This window comes from Grammomys surdaster, unplaced genomic scaffold (genome assembly GCF_004785775.1).
Source record: "Grammomys surdaster isolate TR1022 unplaced genomic scaffold, NIH_TR_1.0 126131, whole genome shotgun sequence".
In the NCBI taxonomy this organism is placed as follows: domain Eukaryota; kingdom Metazoa; phylum Chordata; class Mammalia; order Rodentia; family Muridae; genus Grammomys; species Grammomys surdaster.
Window position 1 is genome coordinate 6572033 of NW_021620939.1, and position 19043 is coordinate 6591075.

The following is a 19043-nucleotide window of genomic DNA, read 5'->3' on the forward strand; positions in this document are numbered from 1 at the left end:
CTTCCTCTTCTTCCTCTTCTTCCTCTTCTTCCTCTTCTTCCTCTTCTTCCTCTTCTTCCTCTTCTTCCTCTTCTTCCTCTTCTTCCTCTTCTTCCTCTTCTTCCTCTTCTTCCTCTTCTTCCTCTTCTTCCTCTTCTTCCTCTTCTTCCTCTTCTTCCTCTTCTTCCTCTTCTTCCTCTTCTTCCTCTTCTTCCTCTTCTTCTTCTTCTTTGGTTTTTTGAGACAGGGTTTCTCTGTGTAGCCCTGGCTGTCCTGGAACTCACTCTGTAGACCAGGCTGGCCTCGAACTCATAAATCTGCCTGCCTCTGCCTCCCAAGTGCTGGGATTAAAGGCGTGCGCCACCACCCCCTGGCTAGGCTTTATTCTAATTGTTGGAAATAACACCATAAACATGAGAGGCCAAGTCCTGCTATACAGTAGATGTTTGTTTGTTTATTAGTAGTACTGGAGGTTAAGCCAGGGACCTACATAATGCCAGCAAGTGTTCTACCACTGAGCACTGCCCCCACCCTTTTCTTTTACTTATTTTTAAGTGTCTGAATGTTTTACTTGAATGTATGTCTGTGCACCATGCCTGGCCATCAGATCTCCTGAGACTGGAGTTACAGGAGGATCCTGAGCGACCGTATAGATGCTGGGAATTGAACCCAGGTCCTCTGCAAGAACAGCCAGTTCCCTTAACCACTGAGCCATCTCTCCAACCATAATTTTCGTGTGTTTTAAAATAAACTCTCATGTAGCCCAGCTGTCTTTGGACTTGACCTTGCTATGTATCTGAGGCTGGTCTTGAACTCAGGATCCTCCTATATGACTTCCCATGTGCTGGGATTACAGACCCACAACACCACTTCTGGCATTTATTTATTTCCTTTTTTTTTTGAGAAAGGTTTCATGTTTGTTTATTTTTTGAGAAAGGATTCACTATACGGCATGGCTTGGGATGCTTGCTCTGTAGACTAGGCTGACCTCAAACTCAGAGATCAACTGTGTCTGACTCCTCCTTCTGAGTCACCTGAACGGTGGTGGACTACTCCTCTAATCCCACCACTCCACTTGGGAGGCAGAGGCTTGATCTCTGAGTTCAAGGCCAGCCTGATCTACAGAGTGAGTTCCAGGACAGCTAGTGTTACACAGAGAAACCCTGTGTAAACTTCGAAAAACCAAACAACAACAACAACAACAACAACAACAACCCACTCTACCAACTAAGCTATCCCCCTAGTCCCCATATATTTATTTAGATTATTCTTTTTAATTCATGTCTTCGTTTATGTGTTCATTTATTTATTCATTATGTCTAGTGTACAAGCATAGACCAGAAGACAACTTGCAGGAATTTGCCCTCTCCTCACCTTTCAGGTGAGTTTGCTTCTGTCAGACTTGCCATGAGGCATGGTGACAGGAGCTTTTTACCTCTGAACTGTCTCCTCCAACCTGAACCAAGATGATCCTGGAACACAGGAAGCATAGCAGGCTGGCCTTGAACTCAAGGATATACTCTTGCCTTCCACCTCCTGAGTTCTGGAATTACAGGTATATACCTCATGCCTAGCAAGGACGATCACTTTGGATGTAAGTACACAAAGAAGTTACATGTAAAAGTATGAGAAGTATGTAGCATAAAAATAGTTACCAAAAGAAAGCTGGGGCAGCTACATTATTGCGTGATAATAATAGATTAAAAATTCTATGTGATGGCACAGATCTCTCCCAGGATTGTGAATTTAAGAGCTATATAAGAAGATTCAAAAATGAAACATAACAAAACTCAAAACCTAGCATAAGAGGTTGGCTTCGTAGACAGAAAAGGACTAAAGAGAGTAGAAACTGAAACAAAAAGTAGGTTGGTTACTTCAAAGTTATTTTCAGTATAAAGTGGATACAAAGAAGCAAAACAGTTAACATCATGTTACCATTTTTGTGTTTGGGTTAAGGTAGATGGAACACTATTGTGCCAATTCAAACTGATCTGTTTGCGAAAGCTGGCTGCTGTTTTTCTAATCTTGACTTCTTGGAAATTCAGATAAACAGTTTAATTTCATCTTGGTGACGTGGACCTTTAGTACGAATGACTCCATTTTTATTTTTAGCCTAGACTGTCAGGAAATGGTGTGGGAGCTTAACCAGAAACTATAGCTTTCTATAATTTCTTCTTTAACAAGAGTACAATTTTGGCTTATATCCATCATGCTGCTATTTCTCAGTAACTTGTTTAATTAAAAAATATTGTTTAAATTTTAATTACATTTTTTGTGCATTATGTATATATGTTGTCTTCGGTTCAATGTGCGTGTATGTGTGGGTATACATGCCTGTGCTCCAAGATGTGGAGGTCAGAGGAAGGAGTCTTCCTCTATGCCTGTCTGCCTTACTCCTTTCACAATCTCTCACTGAACTAGAATTTCCCTATTTGGCTAGGCTGGCTGTCCATTGAGCTCCTAGGATTCTTTTGTCTCTACCCTGCCAAATGCTAGTGTTACAGACATGCACAGTCATACCCAGCTTTCTTTTATTTTTAACATGGGTTCTGGGGATTCGAACTCAGGTCCTCAAGCTTGCATAGCAAGTACTTCTACTCACTGGCTCATTTCACAGAAATCCCACTCCCCACCGCATATACACAAAGACAGGGCTCCTCTCTGTAGTCTTGGCTGTCCTGGAACTTGCTCTGTAGACCAGGCTGGCCTCAAAACTCACAGAGATCTACCTACCTCTGCCTCCTGAATGCTGGGATTAAAGGTGTGCATCACCACTGCCAGGCTTAATTTTAAATTTGTGTACACACATGCACAAGGGTCTGTGTAAGGATATATACATATAAGTTTAAACTTGCCTCAGAGGCCAGAAGAGAGGATTGAAGTTACAGGCATTCATTGGAGCCTGATGGGAGCTTTGGGAATTAAATTTAGTCCTCTGGAAAAGTAGCAAGGGCTTTTAACTGCTAAGCCATCTATCTCCTGCTGCATGGGCCGAAATTCCTGACCATATACCCCAGATTCTTTAATGTTCCCAAATGCCTCAATATAAAATGTAAAAAGAAAACTCGATAGGTTGGCATGGTGATGCACACCTTTAGTCCCAGAATTAAGGAAGCAGAGACAGTTAGATCTTTGTGAATTTGAGGTCAGCCTCAACTACATCTGAAATCTTATCTCAAAAAAATGAACGAATCCCAAACCAAGCCTCTTCCCCAGTCAACCAATTTATGGCTGTTTTGCTTTCTTCCTTTTCTAGCTAGGGCCTCACATAGCCCAAGCTAGCCTGAAACCTGCTACATTAATGGGATTAGCCTTGAATCTCTGATCTTCCTGATTCTGCTTCTACCTTCCAAGTATTGGGTTAACTAAAGCGTCACTAATGCCTGGCTTTTTATTTTTTAACTAAATTTCACAATTTAGCTGGGATTACAGGAGTGAATTCACACATCTTGTCGTCCCCCCCACCCCCCGCTTTTTTGAGACGGGATTGGTTTGGAACTCTGTAGATCAGATTGGTCTCAAACTCCCAGAGATTCACCTGCTTCTGACTCTGCCTCCTCAATGTTGGGATTAAAGACTTGCACTGATCTAGTTTGAAGTTTTTAAAAAAACAATTGTTCCAAAGGTCATATCCCTTAGGTCTGGAATTACAGACAGTTGTACCCAGATGGATCTTGTGGATGCTACGGAGAGACAGTTTCTTTGTGGAACAACCTTGGCTATCCTGGAACTCTCTCTGTAGACCAAGCTGGCCTCGAACTCAGAAACCCGCCTGTCTTTTCCTCACACGCGCTAGGATTAAAAGCGAGCACCACTAAACGTCTGATTGTTTTACACATCTTAACCTAACAAAGTAGCAGAATTTAAAAAGGGTGGTTTAAGCCAGCCCAAGGCATTCTGAATCCCTTGGATAAAGAACGGCTCGACGGTTGCCCGGAGCAGCCCGGGAGGGGCTTACAGTAGCGAGGGTGATTGGTTGAAGAAGAACTTCCGCTGGCATTTCCGACTCTTGACCCGCCCTGAGCATCGGTGATTGGCTGGACTGTTACAAGCGTTATGTCACCTGGGAGTTGTAGTTCTTTTGGTTGATAGGCGACGCCAATAAGGACTAGTGGTTGGATGGAGACTGTTAGCGGTGATTTCGCTTGCTTATAGCCTTCCAAATCATGTCCCGCGTGTTGGTACCCTGTCATGTCAAAAGCACCGTAGCCCTGCAAGTGGGCGACATGAGGACTTCCCAAGGTCGGCCTGGCGTGCTGGTCGTCGATGTCACTTTCCCCAACATCGCGCCTTTCGAGGTGAGTAACCCCCCCTCCCCCAAGACGCGATCAAGGCTTCTGGGCGGGGAATAATACCTAGTAACTTGGGCGTTTCCTGGGCATTTACACAGCCTCTACAGTGTCTCTTGCTTTTGCGAATTGGCCCTATTCAGAAGCATTTACCGTCTCTATTAATAGACTTTATTAAATAGATTAGAGTTTCCCGTCTTATTTCTCTTCAGCATCTCTTCTCGGTGCCCAGGATATCACTGGAAATATAATTTTGAACAATTTTGTACCCTCAGAGCAAGTGAGAGGGTATTTGATTGTTGCCATTACTGGGATCGATAAATAATGGTGTAAATGTACCTGTTCCAATGGCCCCGGCTACAGCTCAGGTGCAACCTAGCCTTCATCTAGGTCCTCCTAGTGACTTGTCTCCAATCCCTAGTTGCACTTCCATCTCAGCTGACAGGGACAGGGCATCGCATGATCTCAACATAGGACAAAGCCTACCTCTAATGGCATATAATTCTTTCCTCACCCACCCTCTTGGCCCTATATGCTTAGTGTTACAGTATGTCATTCTCTCTCAAGATGTTGCTTACCATGGGCTCGGGAAACCTAGTTAATTGATCTGCCCCTGGAAAATCCGAGTCAGTGTATTCGAGGTGGATCTTTGACATCCATATTTTTATTTTAAAAAGTTTTATTTTAAATTTATCAATGTTGTGTTTGCATGTATGCTTGTATACTTTCTGCATGACTGGTACTAGTAGAGGCCAGAAGAAGGTTCTGAATCCCCTGGAACTGGAGTTATGAACAGCTGTAGGGTGCCATGTAGGTGCTGGCAACCAGACCTGGTTCTCTGCAAGAGCACCAAGTACTCGTAATTGCTGAGCCATCTCCCTAGTCCTGATATCTGTGTTTGATTGTTTTTGTTTTGTTTTAAGTTCCATAGGTGATGCTGGTGTGCATCCAGTGATGGAAACTACTGCTATGGCAGTTGGTACTCTAGGCTGCCCAGCCCACTGGCTCCCCCTTCCCTACAGTGCACGATTCTACTATTCTTGTTCTGGTCTAAGTCTGCTACTTCTGAGAGAGAGATGGGGAGAGAACCTCTGCTATTACCAGGCTGAATGACATACTAGATTCTCAAGTTCTCTCACTCTGGTACTTTTTAAAATATGCTACTCTTGGGAGGGTTGGGGAAATCTCAGAAATCCCAGAGTGGCCAAGAATAGTTGGGGCTTGCTGGGCAGTGGTAGCTCATGACTTTAATCCCAGCACTTGGGAGGCAGAGGCAGGTGGATTCCTGAGTTTGAGGGCAGCCTGGTCTACAGAGTGAGTTCCAGGACAGCCAGGGCTACAAAGAGAAACCCTGTTTCGAAAAACCAAAAAAAAAAAAAAAAAAAAAAAAAAAAAGAATAGCTGAGGCTTATCATGAACTTCTGATCCTCCTGCCTCTACCTCCCAAGCGTTGACATTACAGGTATACATCATACACCTGGTTTATGCTGTACTGAGCATCTAGCATAGAACTTCAAACATGCTAGCCAAGGCAAGCACTGTACCAACTGAGCCACATCCTCTGCCCAATATATTATCTTACCTGTCTTCATTGGTCCACTTAGCAAGCTCATCCTCATTCAGGTTTCACATGTCCGTTTTCTGCTTTTTTCGGAGTTAAGGTTCTGATCTCTGATACCATCTCAGATATGTTGGGATAGGGTTTGTTTGCATGACTTACAGATCTGTGAGCACTTTTAGGAAAGCAAAGTTGTGTTTGTTGAATTATTTAGCAAAAGTGAACATTCCAACAGGAGGAGATGGTATCTCTGGGCCTCATTTCTTATGGTGGGTCATGTGTATTCTAGTTGCAGGAGATCACATTTAAGAATTACTACACAGCTTTTCTGAGCATCCGTGTCCGTCAACAAAACTCAATGCACACACCAGCCAAGTGGGTAACTTGTCTGCGGGACTACTGTTTGATGCCTGATCCACACAGTGAGGAGGGAGCCCAGGAGTATGTATCACTGTTCAAACACCAGGTCAGCTGGGCCTCAGTATGGCCAGGGAATCCTAGATGAGGACTTCCTGACTATGGATTGGGCAGGAAAGCAGGAGGGAAGAGTGGGGTAAAACTGGGCCGGACTATGGCTTTCAGGCAGATACTTTGGAGGGGCCACTGCTCTGTCCTTCATAATGGCTTGGAGAAGCATTTGGTTTTACTGTAGATTGGGAGGTTCTTGGTAAATGAGCTGGGTCTTCGGTGGGTCTTTTATTTTATATATTTGTTTTTTTAAAATTTTTGTTTTGTTTTTGAGACAGGTTTTCTCTGTGCAGCCCTGGCTATCCTGGAACTTCCTTTGTAGAACAAGCTAGGCTTGAACTTAGAGAAAGGAACTGCCTGCCTCTGCCTCCCCAGGGCTAGGATTAAAAGCATGCAGCACTACTCCTGCTCAGGAGGGTGTATTCCTTTTATATGTGTACCAGATGCTGTGTGACATGACCAGAGTGCTGGAGCTGCGACTGATTCTGCGGCAGCCATCACCACTATGGTTGTCTTTCACAGTGGAGGAGCTGCAGATCTACCAGCAGGGACCAAAGGCAAGTGACTCTCCAAAACCTACTGGCTACCCTTTTACCGTAAAAGCTTCTAACTCTGGCTAGGAGAGGTACGGCACTGGGGTGGGGCACTGACAAGGATGGTGAGATTCCCAAGGAAGCTGGAATGTGAGTGCAGGAATTCATGATCAAAGGTGCAGTTCTGTGTCAGCATCCCCTGGCCTTTGAGACCACAGGCTACCTGTAGGTGCTGGGATGTGCTTTTTTCGCTTATGTTCATTGGTTCCCGTTCTGCACAACAGAAGAGTTTAGTAATCTGAGGGTCCCTTTGATGTTACATGTTTCTAAACATGGATTTCCCAGGGTCTTAGGCTCAAGGGTCCTTTTCTTTGCTCTCAGGTACCAGAGCTCTTAGATTCTGCCTCAGTTAGGTCAGTGTGCCTTTGCTTTGCAGAGCCCCTCCTTGGCGTTCCCCAAGTGGCTTTCCCATCCAGTGTCCAATGAGCAGCCTGTTCCTCGCCTTGAGGTAAGCTAACACTGGGTATTAGCCACATATTCACTGTTCTAATGTCAGGAGCACAAACAGAGCCTCTGGCTATCCTGGAGCTGCCAGGGGATGTAGCTCAGTGGTAGAGTACTTACCTAGCATGCACAAAGTCCTGGGTTTGATTCCCAACACCACAGACATTTGAGACTGGACCCAGGGCCTATGGTTCAATGTCTTCTTGGGTGGTCTGTGGGCTTTGAGTCATCCCTCATCCCTGGTTTAAGCATGGATCTGTTTAATGAATATCAGGCCATAACTGTTCTGCAAGTTATCCAGGAATGTTACTAGTTTCATCTGGAGTGCCCGATAGCTTATATCTGTAAGAGCACTTCTGGGGAGAGATTCGTGACCACTGTTCCTTCCTTCTGGAGCAGGGTCTCCCGGATCCCAGCAGAGTCTCCTCTGAGGTGCAGCAGATGTGGGCGCTGACAGAGATGATTCGGGCTAGTCATACTTCCACAAGGATCGGCCGCTTCGATGTGAGTTACTGTGTCCCTCGGCCTGGCTTACATCGCTCTGAGCATCTCAGCACTGATGGTCTCTTGTATTGCAGGTGGATGGCTGTTATGATCTGAATTTACTCTCCTACACATGAGCAGCTGCTTCTACTTGAGACACTGGCCTTCTGCGCTCATCTAGGTGGGGTTTGGCCACCAGAGGCCGAAGCATGTTCCCTGTGCATCCAAGTTCTATCTGGACAAAATCTACAGATTGGGAATTCTTGACACTTATCCAGTTGTTTTAGCATGAATTCCTAGTGGGGGCACTTTCTGTCTTTGACTGTCTGACATGTAAATTCAGTCTCTTCCTCTCAGACTTCACTGGTTCTAATTAGAATCCTTGAGCTCCTCTTGCCTGTCCTGTCAATACGTATACCCCAGTCTGCTACCATTTCCCCCCATTGCTGAGATAAACTTGTCACACATAGCCAAGGAAGCCACTGATGTTTTGACACTCATGACCTGTGAAGCTTGAGGAAGACACACTCTCTATTCATTCCTCTGCTTCTGCTAGTAGCCTTTGTCCTTTTGTATTATATTCATGAAAAAAAAAAAACATCCTAGAGCCAGGCATGGCACACACCTTCCATCTTAGCATTCTGTGAGTTCAAGACCAGCCTGGTCTACACAGTGAATCCCAGGCCAATCAGGGCTACATAGTGAGACTCTATATTAGAAAAGAAAGAAAGAAAAGAAAGGAAGGAGAAAAGGAAGGAAGGAAGGAAGGAAGGAAGGAAGGAAGGAAGGAAGGAAGAAAAAAAACCCATTTTGAAATTGTCTGCTACCAGCCTGGGAGGTGAAGATGAGATTGCTGGGAGCTGTGATTCTTACGTTCGTAAGCTGGCTCCTGGAAAGTGCTCTGTATCAGTTCTGGACAGGTGCTGTTGGCACAACTGGACCTGGAGAATGAGTCCTCCCTCTGGCCTACTTGTCATCAGACTCAGCTTGAAGCACATCCATGATCCCTGTCCTTTCAGTTGCTTCTGCCCATCATGCTCAGGGTGATGAGAGAGCACCCCTGAGGTAGGGTGTCCAAGCCACCCTACTGATACTCACTGAGGTGGAGGTACCTCCATTACCACTAAATGAAGAAGACCGCTGCTCTTTCCTGTGAACAAACTCTGTTTTCCTCTTGTTCTTCCTGGCTTTGTCCCTGGGAACTATTATTAAGCCGTGCTGCAAGGTGTCTCGGAACTGGACAATTGGATATGAGTGTGTGCAGCGGTTTTCTGGGAAAGTCTGGCCACCTTTGATAGCTACCCTGCATCCCCGAGACAGCCCTCTTGAAGGTCCCGTCTTCACATACAGGGTCATAGTTTAAGCCCCACTGAAAGGATCATTTCTATAGCCCTGTGTTCAGGGAACAATGGTCCTCAGTAGGAACGAGTAAAGAGGATCCTGAGGTGGCAGGGACTGTGCATAGTTCACAGCTGTGTTCCTAAGTTCCCAGAACTGGAGCTAGTGTGCAGCAGGATCAATAAATACTTGTGGAATACATGACTGTGTTGGCTGCTTGTGCCTAGCGGTAGAGCTAGAGACCATTATAAAAGGCTAGGCTGCAAAACTGCTGTGCTAGCCACCCTGGGGCTTCACCCTCCATTGATTGCTGTATCTCCCACTGCTACTTGACCTGAATGTGTAATTCAGGCTTTTCAACTATTTGGAGAACTTTGACCTTCTGGAGGCATGGTGTTCTAACCCCCAATTCTGGTTCTAGGCAGCCTATTCTGCTCTGAACTGCCTGGCTTGTTTTGATTAGTTTAAGTTAGAGCCTGAGGCCAATGGGAGTCAGCCTCAGTTTTAAATCCCAGCCTGCCCTATGGGCTTCCCGCCCCTTCCCATCCCCTGCAGACTAGAAAGACCTGTCCAGGCTGGGTTTGGACTACAACTCCCAGCGTGCCTGGCAGAGTAGTGGCCTCAGTGTGCCGGCTGCACCAGTTTCGGGCCACGATGCAGCGGACAGTCAGTGTGCTAGCCCCTCTGGGTTTTCGCCTGCAAGCACAACCCTTGGTCCAGAGTCGCCCACTCAGTTCTGCACAGGTGGGATAAAGGGTGCTGGAGTTTGTTACTGGTCTTGGAGGGTGGGGGAGAAGGAACCTGATGGTGACTGGGGCCCTGGTGGCATTAAGTCTGGCTGTCCACAGGATGTGCTCCGCAGGACTCCACTCTATGACTTCCACCTAGCCCATGGAGGGAAAATGGTGGCCTTTGCAGGGTGGAGTCTACCTGTGCAGTATCGTGACAGTCACATTGATTCACACCTGCACACACGCCAGCACTGCTCTCTCTTTGATGTGTCCCACATGCTACAGGTGAGTCAGGGAGGCTGGGGCCTACTTCCCTATCTACAGTACTGTACTCTGCAGCTTTGTTTGAGGATATCTTAAAGTGTTAGGGACTCTAGAGGGCTAACTCAGGAGACCTGCTTGCTCCTGTGGTGTGTTTTAATGCCCTGGGGCTCACTAGATCTGATGGTTTGGAAATTGGTTGGGTATCTCAGTAAGGTGTTAGGTCTCCTTGAATTTTTAGACCTTGCTCGATCACCACTCACACCGAGGCTGGGAAGGATAGAGGAGTTGAGAAGGTAGGACCTCTGCCCTCTCTGGAACCAGAAGACTAATCAGTCACTTTCAGGCTGGACTGTGTTGTGTGAGGCTAGAGGATGCTTGTCTTGGAGTCCTTTAGATTACGGATATTGCAATGGCCTGGAGCTTTCCCTGTTTTCCCTAGACCAAGATATTTGGCTGTGACCGAGTGAAGTTGCTGGAGAGTATAGTGGTTGGAGACATTGCGGAACTAAGGCCTAACCAGGTGGGCCCATTTTACTTCTTTTCAAGGGTGTTTTTAGTCACGTGCCAGTAAACAGCTTAAGTCCTTGCCTCAAGTGTTAAGAGGCACAAAGACACTCAGATAAAGTGTGGTCCTTAAACCAGGAGCCTCTCCATCTTCAATATGCTAAGGCACTGCTCTGGACCTGCTGAGCCAGAACCTTGGTTTTTCCAAGATCCCTAAGTGGTTCGTGTGATCTATCAGTCTCAGGTTTTGTCCCTCCAGCCGCAAGGCTAAGGCCAGCTTAAGACATTGCTGAAGAAAGTGGTGGGAGCCTGGGAAGATCATGAAGATGGTTTTTGAAGCTTTTAACCCTGGAGGTTGGCATAGGGGTGGAGTTAGCTGGGCGGGGTGAAGCCGTAAGTAGTTCCTAGGTCTTATAAAGTGAGTATGTTTTTTTTTTTTTTTTTTGGTTTTTCGAGACAGGGTTTCTCTGTGTAGTTCTGGCTGTCCTGGAACTCACTCTGTAGACCAGGCTGGCCTCAAACTCAGAAATCCACCTGCCTCTGCCTCCCAAGTGCTGGGATTAAAGGCATGTGCCACCACTGCCCAGCATGAAATGGGTTTCTAAGAACTGAGTAGTGAGGAAGCTGAAGGTCCTACTAGTCTGGGAGACCCCCTAAAATGGGAGGGATGAGGATTTACTTGACAGATGAAGATCTAAGGTCCTAGCCTTGAGACTTACTTTGTACCTTTTACCAAGGACTGTGTTTATGAGTTTGCTGTAGCTGAATGGATTTAAGTATGTTTCTGGCTCACACTTGTCTTTGGCTTCCTGGACCTGGAGACAAAGGATGCTCTGCTTTACTTACAGGGAATGCTATCTCTGTTTACCAATGAAGCTGGAGGCATCTTAGACGACCTGATTGTGACCAACACTTCTGAGGGGCACCTGTATGTAGTATCCAATGCTGGCTGCCGGGACAAGGACTTGGCTCTCATGCAGGTACAGGCGCTGCACTTTATTCTAGGTACTTTGTGTTCTTTGTTTATAAAGACGCTCTCAGTGCAGATAGGGCCTCAGAAAATGACTCTGAATAAGAGAATAGTCATTAGACTGAAGAGTAGGCCCTCCCTGGTACACACCAGAGTTTGGGGATGGGGACTAGAGGAGGTGGGGAGATACCGCTCACCCTGAAATGAGCATCCTCTGGTGAGGGGAAGGGTCTGCAATGCTCAATCTATAGGAGGAGTTCAATAATGGTCACAGACACTGACGTGTTTCTATTTTATATTTCAGGACAAGGTCAAGGAGTTCCAGAACAGGGGCAGTGATGTAGGCCTGGAGGTGGTAGATAATGCCCTGTTAGCTCTGCAAGGTGAGAGTGCCAGGTTGGAGCTAGGGCTAGCCCTTGCCTTCCTGCTTTATTTGCATGGAGGCTATAGAGGAAGGTATGGATGGCATGATATTGCACACACAATTACAAAGTTAAGCTTTGTTTCTTTCCTCCTACCTCCTGCAAGGCTGTCCATGGGCTAGGGACAAGTGCATTCTCTCTCCATTGCAGAGTTGGGCTTGCTAGGGACCTGTTTTGCTTTCTAAATAAGGGCTGTTGTTCAGGGGTGTGGGGTCCAACTCTCTTGGTTATTTTCTTTGGGCTAGGACCCACTGCAGCACAGGTGTTACAGGCTGGCGTGACAGATGATATGAGGAAACTGCCCTTCATGACCAGTGCTGTAATGGAGGTATTCGGTGTGTCTGGCTGTCGTGTGACCCGCTGTGGCTACACAGGAGAGGATGGTGTTGAGGTATGTCAAGAAATAGTTACTCTATGTGGTACTCACATTCCTAGCAGGAAGATCTTAATTCAAGGTGGCTAGGTTTCCATAGTGAATTTCAGGCTAACCAAGACTATATAGTGAGAACATATCTCAAAGAAAACAAAGCCAAAACAAAATTAAAATCCTAAGACAAAAAACATGTAGTTGTAAAGCATGGATCAGATAGCACATGCCTATAATCCCAGAACCTGGGAAATAGAAACAGTAGAATCATAAATTACAGACCCACCTTGGCTAACTGTCTCAGACAGAAGGGTAGGAGTAGGGGTCAATGGAGGCTATACTGCAGTGGCAGAGACTTACTCCTACACGACCAAAAGCGGTAAACATAGTTATAGGATTCAAGACACTGCCCATCAGCTCTCTGTTCCTTTGTGCAGATTTCAGTGCCAGCAGTAGGGGCAGTCCACTTGGCAACTGCTCTGATGAAAAACCCAGAGGTAAAGCTGGCAGGACTAGCAGCCCGAGATAGCCTGCGCCTGGAGGCAGGCCTCTGTCTGTATGGGAATGACATTGATGAACATACCACACCTGTGGAGGGCAGCCTCAGCTGGACACTGGGTGAGTTGGGCTAACATTCAAGGGGTCCCAAGAGCTAGAATACCCTTTAATGAAACCAGCTAGCCCATGACTACTCCTAAGGTTGTATAGGCTGGAACAAGTGACTCAGCCTTGCTGCGCCTTTATTCCTTGAAGGTGCTTCTGTGGCTTTGCTTATTATAAACTGAGTATCCTACATATGGCTTCTAGAGGGTAGATGATGGTTGGTTGACTGACTGTAATTCAGGGGAAGAATAGAGCCCAAGAGCCCAAGTGATGCTTAATGGACGTCACTTGGGGTCTTAGTAGTAAAGACTTCCTGTGCTTAGGGCTTCTGTGGACTGTGGCTTACAATCTGGTGTGTTATGTTCCAGGGAAGCGCCGGCGAATTGCTATGGACTTCCCAGGAGCCAAAATCATTATTCCCCAGCTGAAGGGTGAGGTGGAGCAGAAACGTGTAGGGTTGATATGTGAAGGCGCTCCAGTGAGAGCACACAGTCCTATTTTGAACACAGAAGGCACTGTGATTGGTAAGTGGTCTAGGATGGGGACACTGACTGGCAGGTGTCCAGGATAGTGCTATTGAGCTGGCAGAGTGGTGTTAACCTACGGCCTATGCCTGGACAGGTACAGTGACCAGTGGCTGCCCTTCACCCAGCCTGAAGAAGAACGTGGCGATGGGTTATGTGCCATTCAAGTACAGTCGGCCAGGGACACAGCTGCTGGTGGAGGTTCGGCGGAAGCAGCAAATGGCAGTGGTTAGCAAAATGCCCTTTGTGCCCACAAACTACTATACTCTCAAGTGAAGATGGCCCATGGGAAAGCCAGTCCCTCCAGGAGGATTTCTCTAGAGGGCATTCCATAGCGCTTAGTCAGAACAGGGGAGTACAACTCCCAGGGGTGGAAGCTGAGTGAAGTTTGCTGGGTCTGCTTAGGGTTGGGGAGAGAATCCCATCTAGACTCTTTCCCTTACAAACCATTCCAATTTTAGGGACAATGTTTAAATGACAAATCACCTTACTTAATGTCCTATTTTAGTCCACAATCCCACTAACCTTGACCTGCCTGGTGCTGGCTATGGAACAAAGGTCTGCCTCTGTGCAGAGGATAACACCTGCTCACCTACCTCTCTATGGTTTCTCTAATTTCAAAGGACTATCTCTGTGGACAGTGTGCGCTTAGGTACCTTCTCCACTCTGCTTTCCATGAATGCATACTCCTGCCTTTCCTTAGATAGAAATGACTCCTGACTCAGTGTTGGCTAAGGCTGTTGCTGTGTGCAAACATAGGGATGGCTGAGCAAACATGGGACTCACCCTTCCACATTCCCTAGTCAACCCAGCCTGCTGTGCAGCAGGACATGGCAGGCTTAGTTCTTGGCTGACCTCGGTCAGCTGTTGTGAATAATTATACTTTACTAACTCTTGAAAAAAATTAAAATTTCTTTCCTTCTTATTTGCCATAGTCTCTAGCTTTCTTGTTCTTTGGTCACTGGATTTCTGGGGTGTCTTCTTGGCCGCCAAGACAGGCTCTCAGTAGGATCTCCTTGAAAGGGGCCAGGTATATGAGAACTAACTAATGAGAATTACAGGGATATAGAAGTGGTGTGCTGGTATATCCCTGTAATCCTAGCACTTGTGAGTTAGAGACAAGAGTATTGGGAGTTGAGGGTCATCTTCAGCTTGGAAAACACGAGACACTAACTCAGTTCCCCAAATCTCTCCTACTCCCAAGTCCCCAAAAAACTAACGGGGATATCGCCCCTGCTGAGCAGCCCACCACCACGCTAGGGAGCTGGCACCATGCCGTCACCTCTGCAAAGTGCTGTATGTTGGATCCTAAGGGCAATGTACCCAAGATCCCTTACCAGTTGCCCACCTGTACACAACACGTGTCATTTGAATAACCACACCACTGATGCACTTCTGTTTTTAATATGCCACATCTTCAGTTGCTCCTGGGGTAGAATGTGAGACCTTGACTCTTGTAGTGATGTCAGTGGGTGGGCATGAGGCTGTGAAGAACATCTTTCTGCCACACAGATGACATCTCTGGAGTATGTACATGTGCACGAGGAGCTCAGTACAGTTTCACCTATAGTACACCTGCTACAAAGTCTCTGTAGGCAATGGCTGCCAGATGGCTATGTGACATCTAACAAAGAGACAGCGGACACCTGAGGTAGCTAGTAGCCCAGCAGAGACAGGCATACAACCATTAAAAGAGACAGATCCAGGACCACAATGCTTTTAGAAACCATAGTGCTCTCAGGAAGTGGTATTCTCATGGGGACACTGGCCACCCACTCCCTTGGAACCTCTTCTGACCCACAGTGAAGGGCCCAAAACTATTTGTGTGTAGCTCACTCTTACTGACATTCCTAGGGGCTGAAATGATGCTGGTGGACTCTCAGGACTAGGCCCTTGTCAAGACAGGAAGTAGTAAGGCAGCAGGGTACAATGAAGTCATTGCACTAACTGCTTAGTACCTCCCTAGGAGGGGGCAAGTACAGACCAAAAAAGCCTGTGGGTTCTTAAGCAGTGGAGAAGCTAGCCAATACCAGGAGCTCTTAGTAAGATGTCTCTCAGGACCTCAACTTGTCCCCCAAAAGAACAGTGAAATAAGTCAGTTGGGAAATGATAACTTCCTCTGCCTGCCTCAGACCTGGAAGATTTTCTAGCTGGACCAGTGAGGGACAGGTTTGGTGCCCTAGTCCAGGCCAAGATTAGTTGGCTTTTTGCCTACAAAGCAAAGCCAAGGAAACCAGGGCCTATAGGACTTTCCTTCTAAATCTTAGAACTGGCCAACTTCAAGATTCTTCTTAGAAGGACAAATTTCTCTAAGATCACATCCCCAAGGGGATGAGTAAGTCAGGAAAAAGCCAAGGTGAGAAAAGGGACTACTGACCTCCTCAACCAAAATGTTTCTCAGCTATGACCCTTGACAAGAAGTCTTTCCCTTTGTTAGAGACAAACTTCACCTGCCCAGTACTTGAAGCTGTTGGAGGCAAGGCTGAAGGCAGTGGAAGCTACCCTGGAAGCATCATGGTACTCCAATCCCCCAAGCCCAAGCCCTCTGCAGTTGTCCAAGGGGTCTGGACAGTAGCAAGTACAGCATAGGAGCCAGCAGACCCAGCGGTATCTCTGGAGACCCTTCTGCTGCTGCCTTCCCTTATTCTCTGTGAGTTTTGAGAGCTTCATTTGCTGCCATTTCCCTGAAAGTAATGGAGAGAAGCAAAGTTATTTCATCCATAGCAGAATAGTCCCTGACATTGGTTCTTCTTTAGCCCCTTCTTGGCTAAGCTGGGCTTAGTACAAGCTTATCATAGATTCTAGACTTCTTTTTTTTTTTAATTTATTTATTTTATGTATATAAGTACATTGTAGCTGTCTTCAGACACACCAGAAGAGGACATCAGATTCCATTACAGATGGTTGTGAGCCACCATGTGGTTGCTGGGAATTGAACTCAGGAGCTCTGGAAGAACAGTCAGGGGCTGGAGAGATGGCTCAGTGGTTAAGAGCACTGACTGCTCTTCCAGAGGTCCTGAGTTCAAATCCCAGCAACCATATGGTGGCTCACAACCATCTGTAATGAGATTGGATGCCCTCTTCTGGTGTGTCTGAAGACAGCTCCAGTGTACTCATAAATAAGATAAATAAATCTTTAAAAAAAAAAAAAAGAACAGTCAGTGCTCTTAACCGCTGAGCCATCTCTCCAGCCCCCAGATTCTAGACTTCTTTATTGATTTCTCATAGTCCTTGCTAGGTCTACCATTTTCCTACTTTATGATGCTTACCTAAGAGAGTGGCAACCTTCCTGAACCATGTCTTGCTTTCACTTTTTTTTTTTTTGGTTTTTCAAGACGGTTTCTCTGTGTAGCCCTGGCTGTCCTGGAACTCACTCTGTAGACCAGGCTGGCCTCATACTCAGAAATCTGCCTGCCTCTGCCTCCCAAGTGCTAGGATTTTGCTTTCACTCTTGAAGCCCTTTGTCTACTTGCCATAAGAAGAAAGTTATAAAGGCAAATTCGATTAGGCTACTGATCTTGTTGAATAAGCCCCTCAATTGTTCCATGGTCTCCTTCTGCCCTTGTGCTCAAAGTTCACCAATCGCAGCCTGATCTAGACTCCTAAAGTTACAGTTTCCCTTCCTACTGGCCCTTGTTTAATCCATTTTTTTTTCCTTATCCAGCTGCTTTACCACTTTGGTCTCAGCTTAGGTATCATAGAGGGAGGGGGCGGCCCCCCTCCAGCTCCTATACTTATTTCTCTTATAAATCTCTTGCTTCCCCTGTGAGCAGGATCTGTGTTGTCCTTGTTTTCAGGCCTACTGTGACCTCTGCCATCTGGTAGAAGCTCAGAGATTAGCTGAATGAAATGTCCTGATAAGTAAGCTGTTGTTTTTAGAGATTAGGAGGCTGACTTGATGAGGTCGTATGCTAAGAATAGAGACTGTTAGGCTGGGGGTTATAGCTGCAGTGGTACAATGCTTGCCTAGAATAGATGCTCTTGCTTTCCTAATGAAGGACTTCCCAACCAAGGGATTTGTTTCCAACAGACCTGCCACTTCTTCATCTTTCTGAAATTACGGTAACACCACCATCCATCCCCACTGATATGCTGTCGAGAGGCTCTGAAGGCACTGGGAACCCCCGACTAGGATCCTGAGCTCTACCTTTAGACTTGGAGGATTCTCACAAAGGCCACTAAGCTGGTACACTCACATCCTGAGAGCTCTCTTCCCTGTTACCAACACTCCAGTGTTCTCTGCCTGTCAAGCATGGGGTTGGGATAGACAGAGATTTACTCACCATGAAGGGAAATGTGTGGAGCCATCAGGTGTGGATCCATTCTGGCCACCCAGACCTGGAGGCAGGAACACACCCAGAGCTGCAGGAGGCTGAGGGTGGGGATCTGAGCAGGCGTTAGCCCAGGTCAGGTCAGGGGCCACTCGTGTAGTTTAACAGAGATTGAGGCTGGGATACTAGGGACTAGTGGTATTTCCCAGTAAGGGTTTTGAGAAACAGTTACAACGTGATGCTGGACAGGAGGGGCTTCTGGTGTAAAATGGTATGGGGCTGTAAATCTGGGTACAATGAGGCTCCTGGGGGACCAGTGGTAGTCTATGTGGACACAGGCGAACCCAATGGTACAGTCTGGTGGTGGTAGGGAGAGCCAGGCCAAGGAGGTTCATAGGGAGCCTCACCTGGACGGTGATACAACCCGGTCACTGTGTTCCCGTAGAACCCCCACGCCAGCTGGATGCCCAGGAGACTTAACACCAACCACAGCAGGAGCAGCTTGAAGAGAGTCACTCGCATGTCTTGTGTCTCCCACTCCCGCAGAAACTCGCTGCCAAGGGTGCCCAGCGCTCCGAGCACCGTGGCAGGCAAAGCTTGCAGAAACTGCCCAGCCCAAGGCTCCGCCATGACTGGCCAGCGCCCCACCGGGTGTACTGTCACCGTAGTCTTTACTGCGCAAGCGTATGGTCTTCCGGGGTTAGGCCTGTCAGTGCGCACGCGTAATATAAGGCAAGGAAGATCTACTTCGCTTGCGCGAAGTGTTGGCAGTTTGGGGAGGGGTTTTACAACCACGCAGGCGCACCCAGCCCCACCCTGCTTGCTTAAAGGATGAGTGATTCGGTGAGTATAAAATAGCAACTCGGTCTTTTATAGCCCCGGAGTTCCCGTGATGCTCCACGCAGCTGCCATGATTGGTTAAGCGTCTCGCTTTTAGGGCGTGGATGCGCTCTTGAGCAATCGTGGCTGAACTGAGAATGTGCGCGCGTGCGCGGGGCCGCGACTGGTGCCAGCTCGAGCCCGCAGGGCGCTCGGGGGCGCGCACGTCGCTCCCCGCCCTCCCGCCACCGCCCGCCCTCGTTCGCTCGCGCTCCCCGCCCGCCACCCGCGGTCTTCCGTCGGTTCTCTCCCTTAGCCCGCCGTCTCCCACGGAGCTCCTCGTCCTTGTCTCGGAGCTCGCGGACTCGCGGACAGGCGTCCTCAGCGCGAAGAGGCTGGATTCCGAGTCGTCGCCT

At 47.3% G+C, this 19043-nt stretch overlaps 3 protein-coding genes across 7 annotated transcripts in view; 2 read left to right on the top strand and 1 right to left on the bottom strand.

The window, feature by feature from the left end:
* Positions 1 to 9353, top strand: part of Nicn1 (nicolin 1) — a 20942-nt gene extending 11589 nt beyond the window's left edge. Inside the window, exons 3-10 of one of the 4 annotated variants that reach the window (XM_028756810.1) lie at positions 1303 to 1360; positions 3605 to 4277; positions 6116 to 6292; positions 6738 to 6851; positions 7264 to 7335; positions 7731 to 7835; positions 7910 to 7995; positions 8725 to 9353. In XM_028756810.1, coding sequence (XP_028612643.1) covers positions 4146 to 4277; positions 6116 to 6292; positions 6738 to 6851; positions 7264 to 7335; positions 7731 to 7835; positions 7910 to 7951 — 642 coding nt within the window. In that variant the 5' untranslated portion in view covers positions 1303 to 1360; positions 3605 to 4145 and the 3' untranslated portion in view covers positions 7952 to 7995; positions 8725 to 9353. Of the gene's footprint in view, positions 1 to 1302; positions 1361 to 3604; positions 4278 to 6115; positions 6293 to 6737; positions 6852 to 7263; positions 7336 to 7730; positions 7836 to 7909; positions 8284 to 8724 lie in introns of those variants that run through there. The other 3 variants (XM_028756807.1, XM_028756809.1, XM_028756808.1) reach the window with 3 other exon arrangements.
* A 113-nt stretch (positions 9354 to 9466) lies between these two features.
* On the top strand, positions 9467 to 14464 carry Amt (aminomethyltransferase). Its single transcript, XM_028756806.1, has 9 exons — positions 9467 to 9896; positions 10001 to 10168; positions 10587 to 10667; positions 11500 to 11631; positions 11926 to 12004; positions 12289 to 12434; positions 12848 to 13028; positions 13382 to 13537; positions 13635 to 14464. Exons 1-9 carry the CDS (start codon positions 9807 to 9809, stop codon positions 13811 to 13813), a joined length of 1212 nt encoding a protein of 403 aa, XP_028612639.1. The 5' UTR covers positions 9467 to 9806; the 3' UTR covers positions 13814 to 14464.
* A 461-nt stretch (positions 14465 to 14925) lies between these two features.
* Tcta (T cell leukemia translocation altered) lies at positions 14926 to 18729 on the bottom strand. Of its 2 annotated transcripts, XM_028756756.1 has the most exons (3): positions 18216 to 18726; positions 17821 to 17875; positions 14926 to 16221 (listed from the first exon to the last, which is right to left on the bottom strand). In XM_028756756.1, the coding sequence occupies exons 1-3, from the start codon at positions 18436 to 18438 to the stop codon at positions 16179 to 16181; spliced, it is 321 nt and encodes a 106-aa protein (XP_028612589.1). In that variant the 5' UTR covers positions 18439 to 18726; the 3' UTR covers positions 14926 to 16178. The 2 variants fall into 2 exon arrangements, with proteins under 2 accessions (XP_028612589.1, XP_028612588.1); XM_028756755.1 differs by lacking the exon at positions 17821 to 17875 and having other exon boundaries at positions 18216 to 18729.
* Between the last annotated feature and the right edge of the window lie 314 nt (positions 18730 to 19043).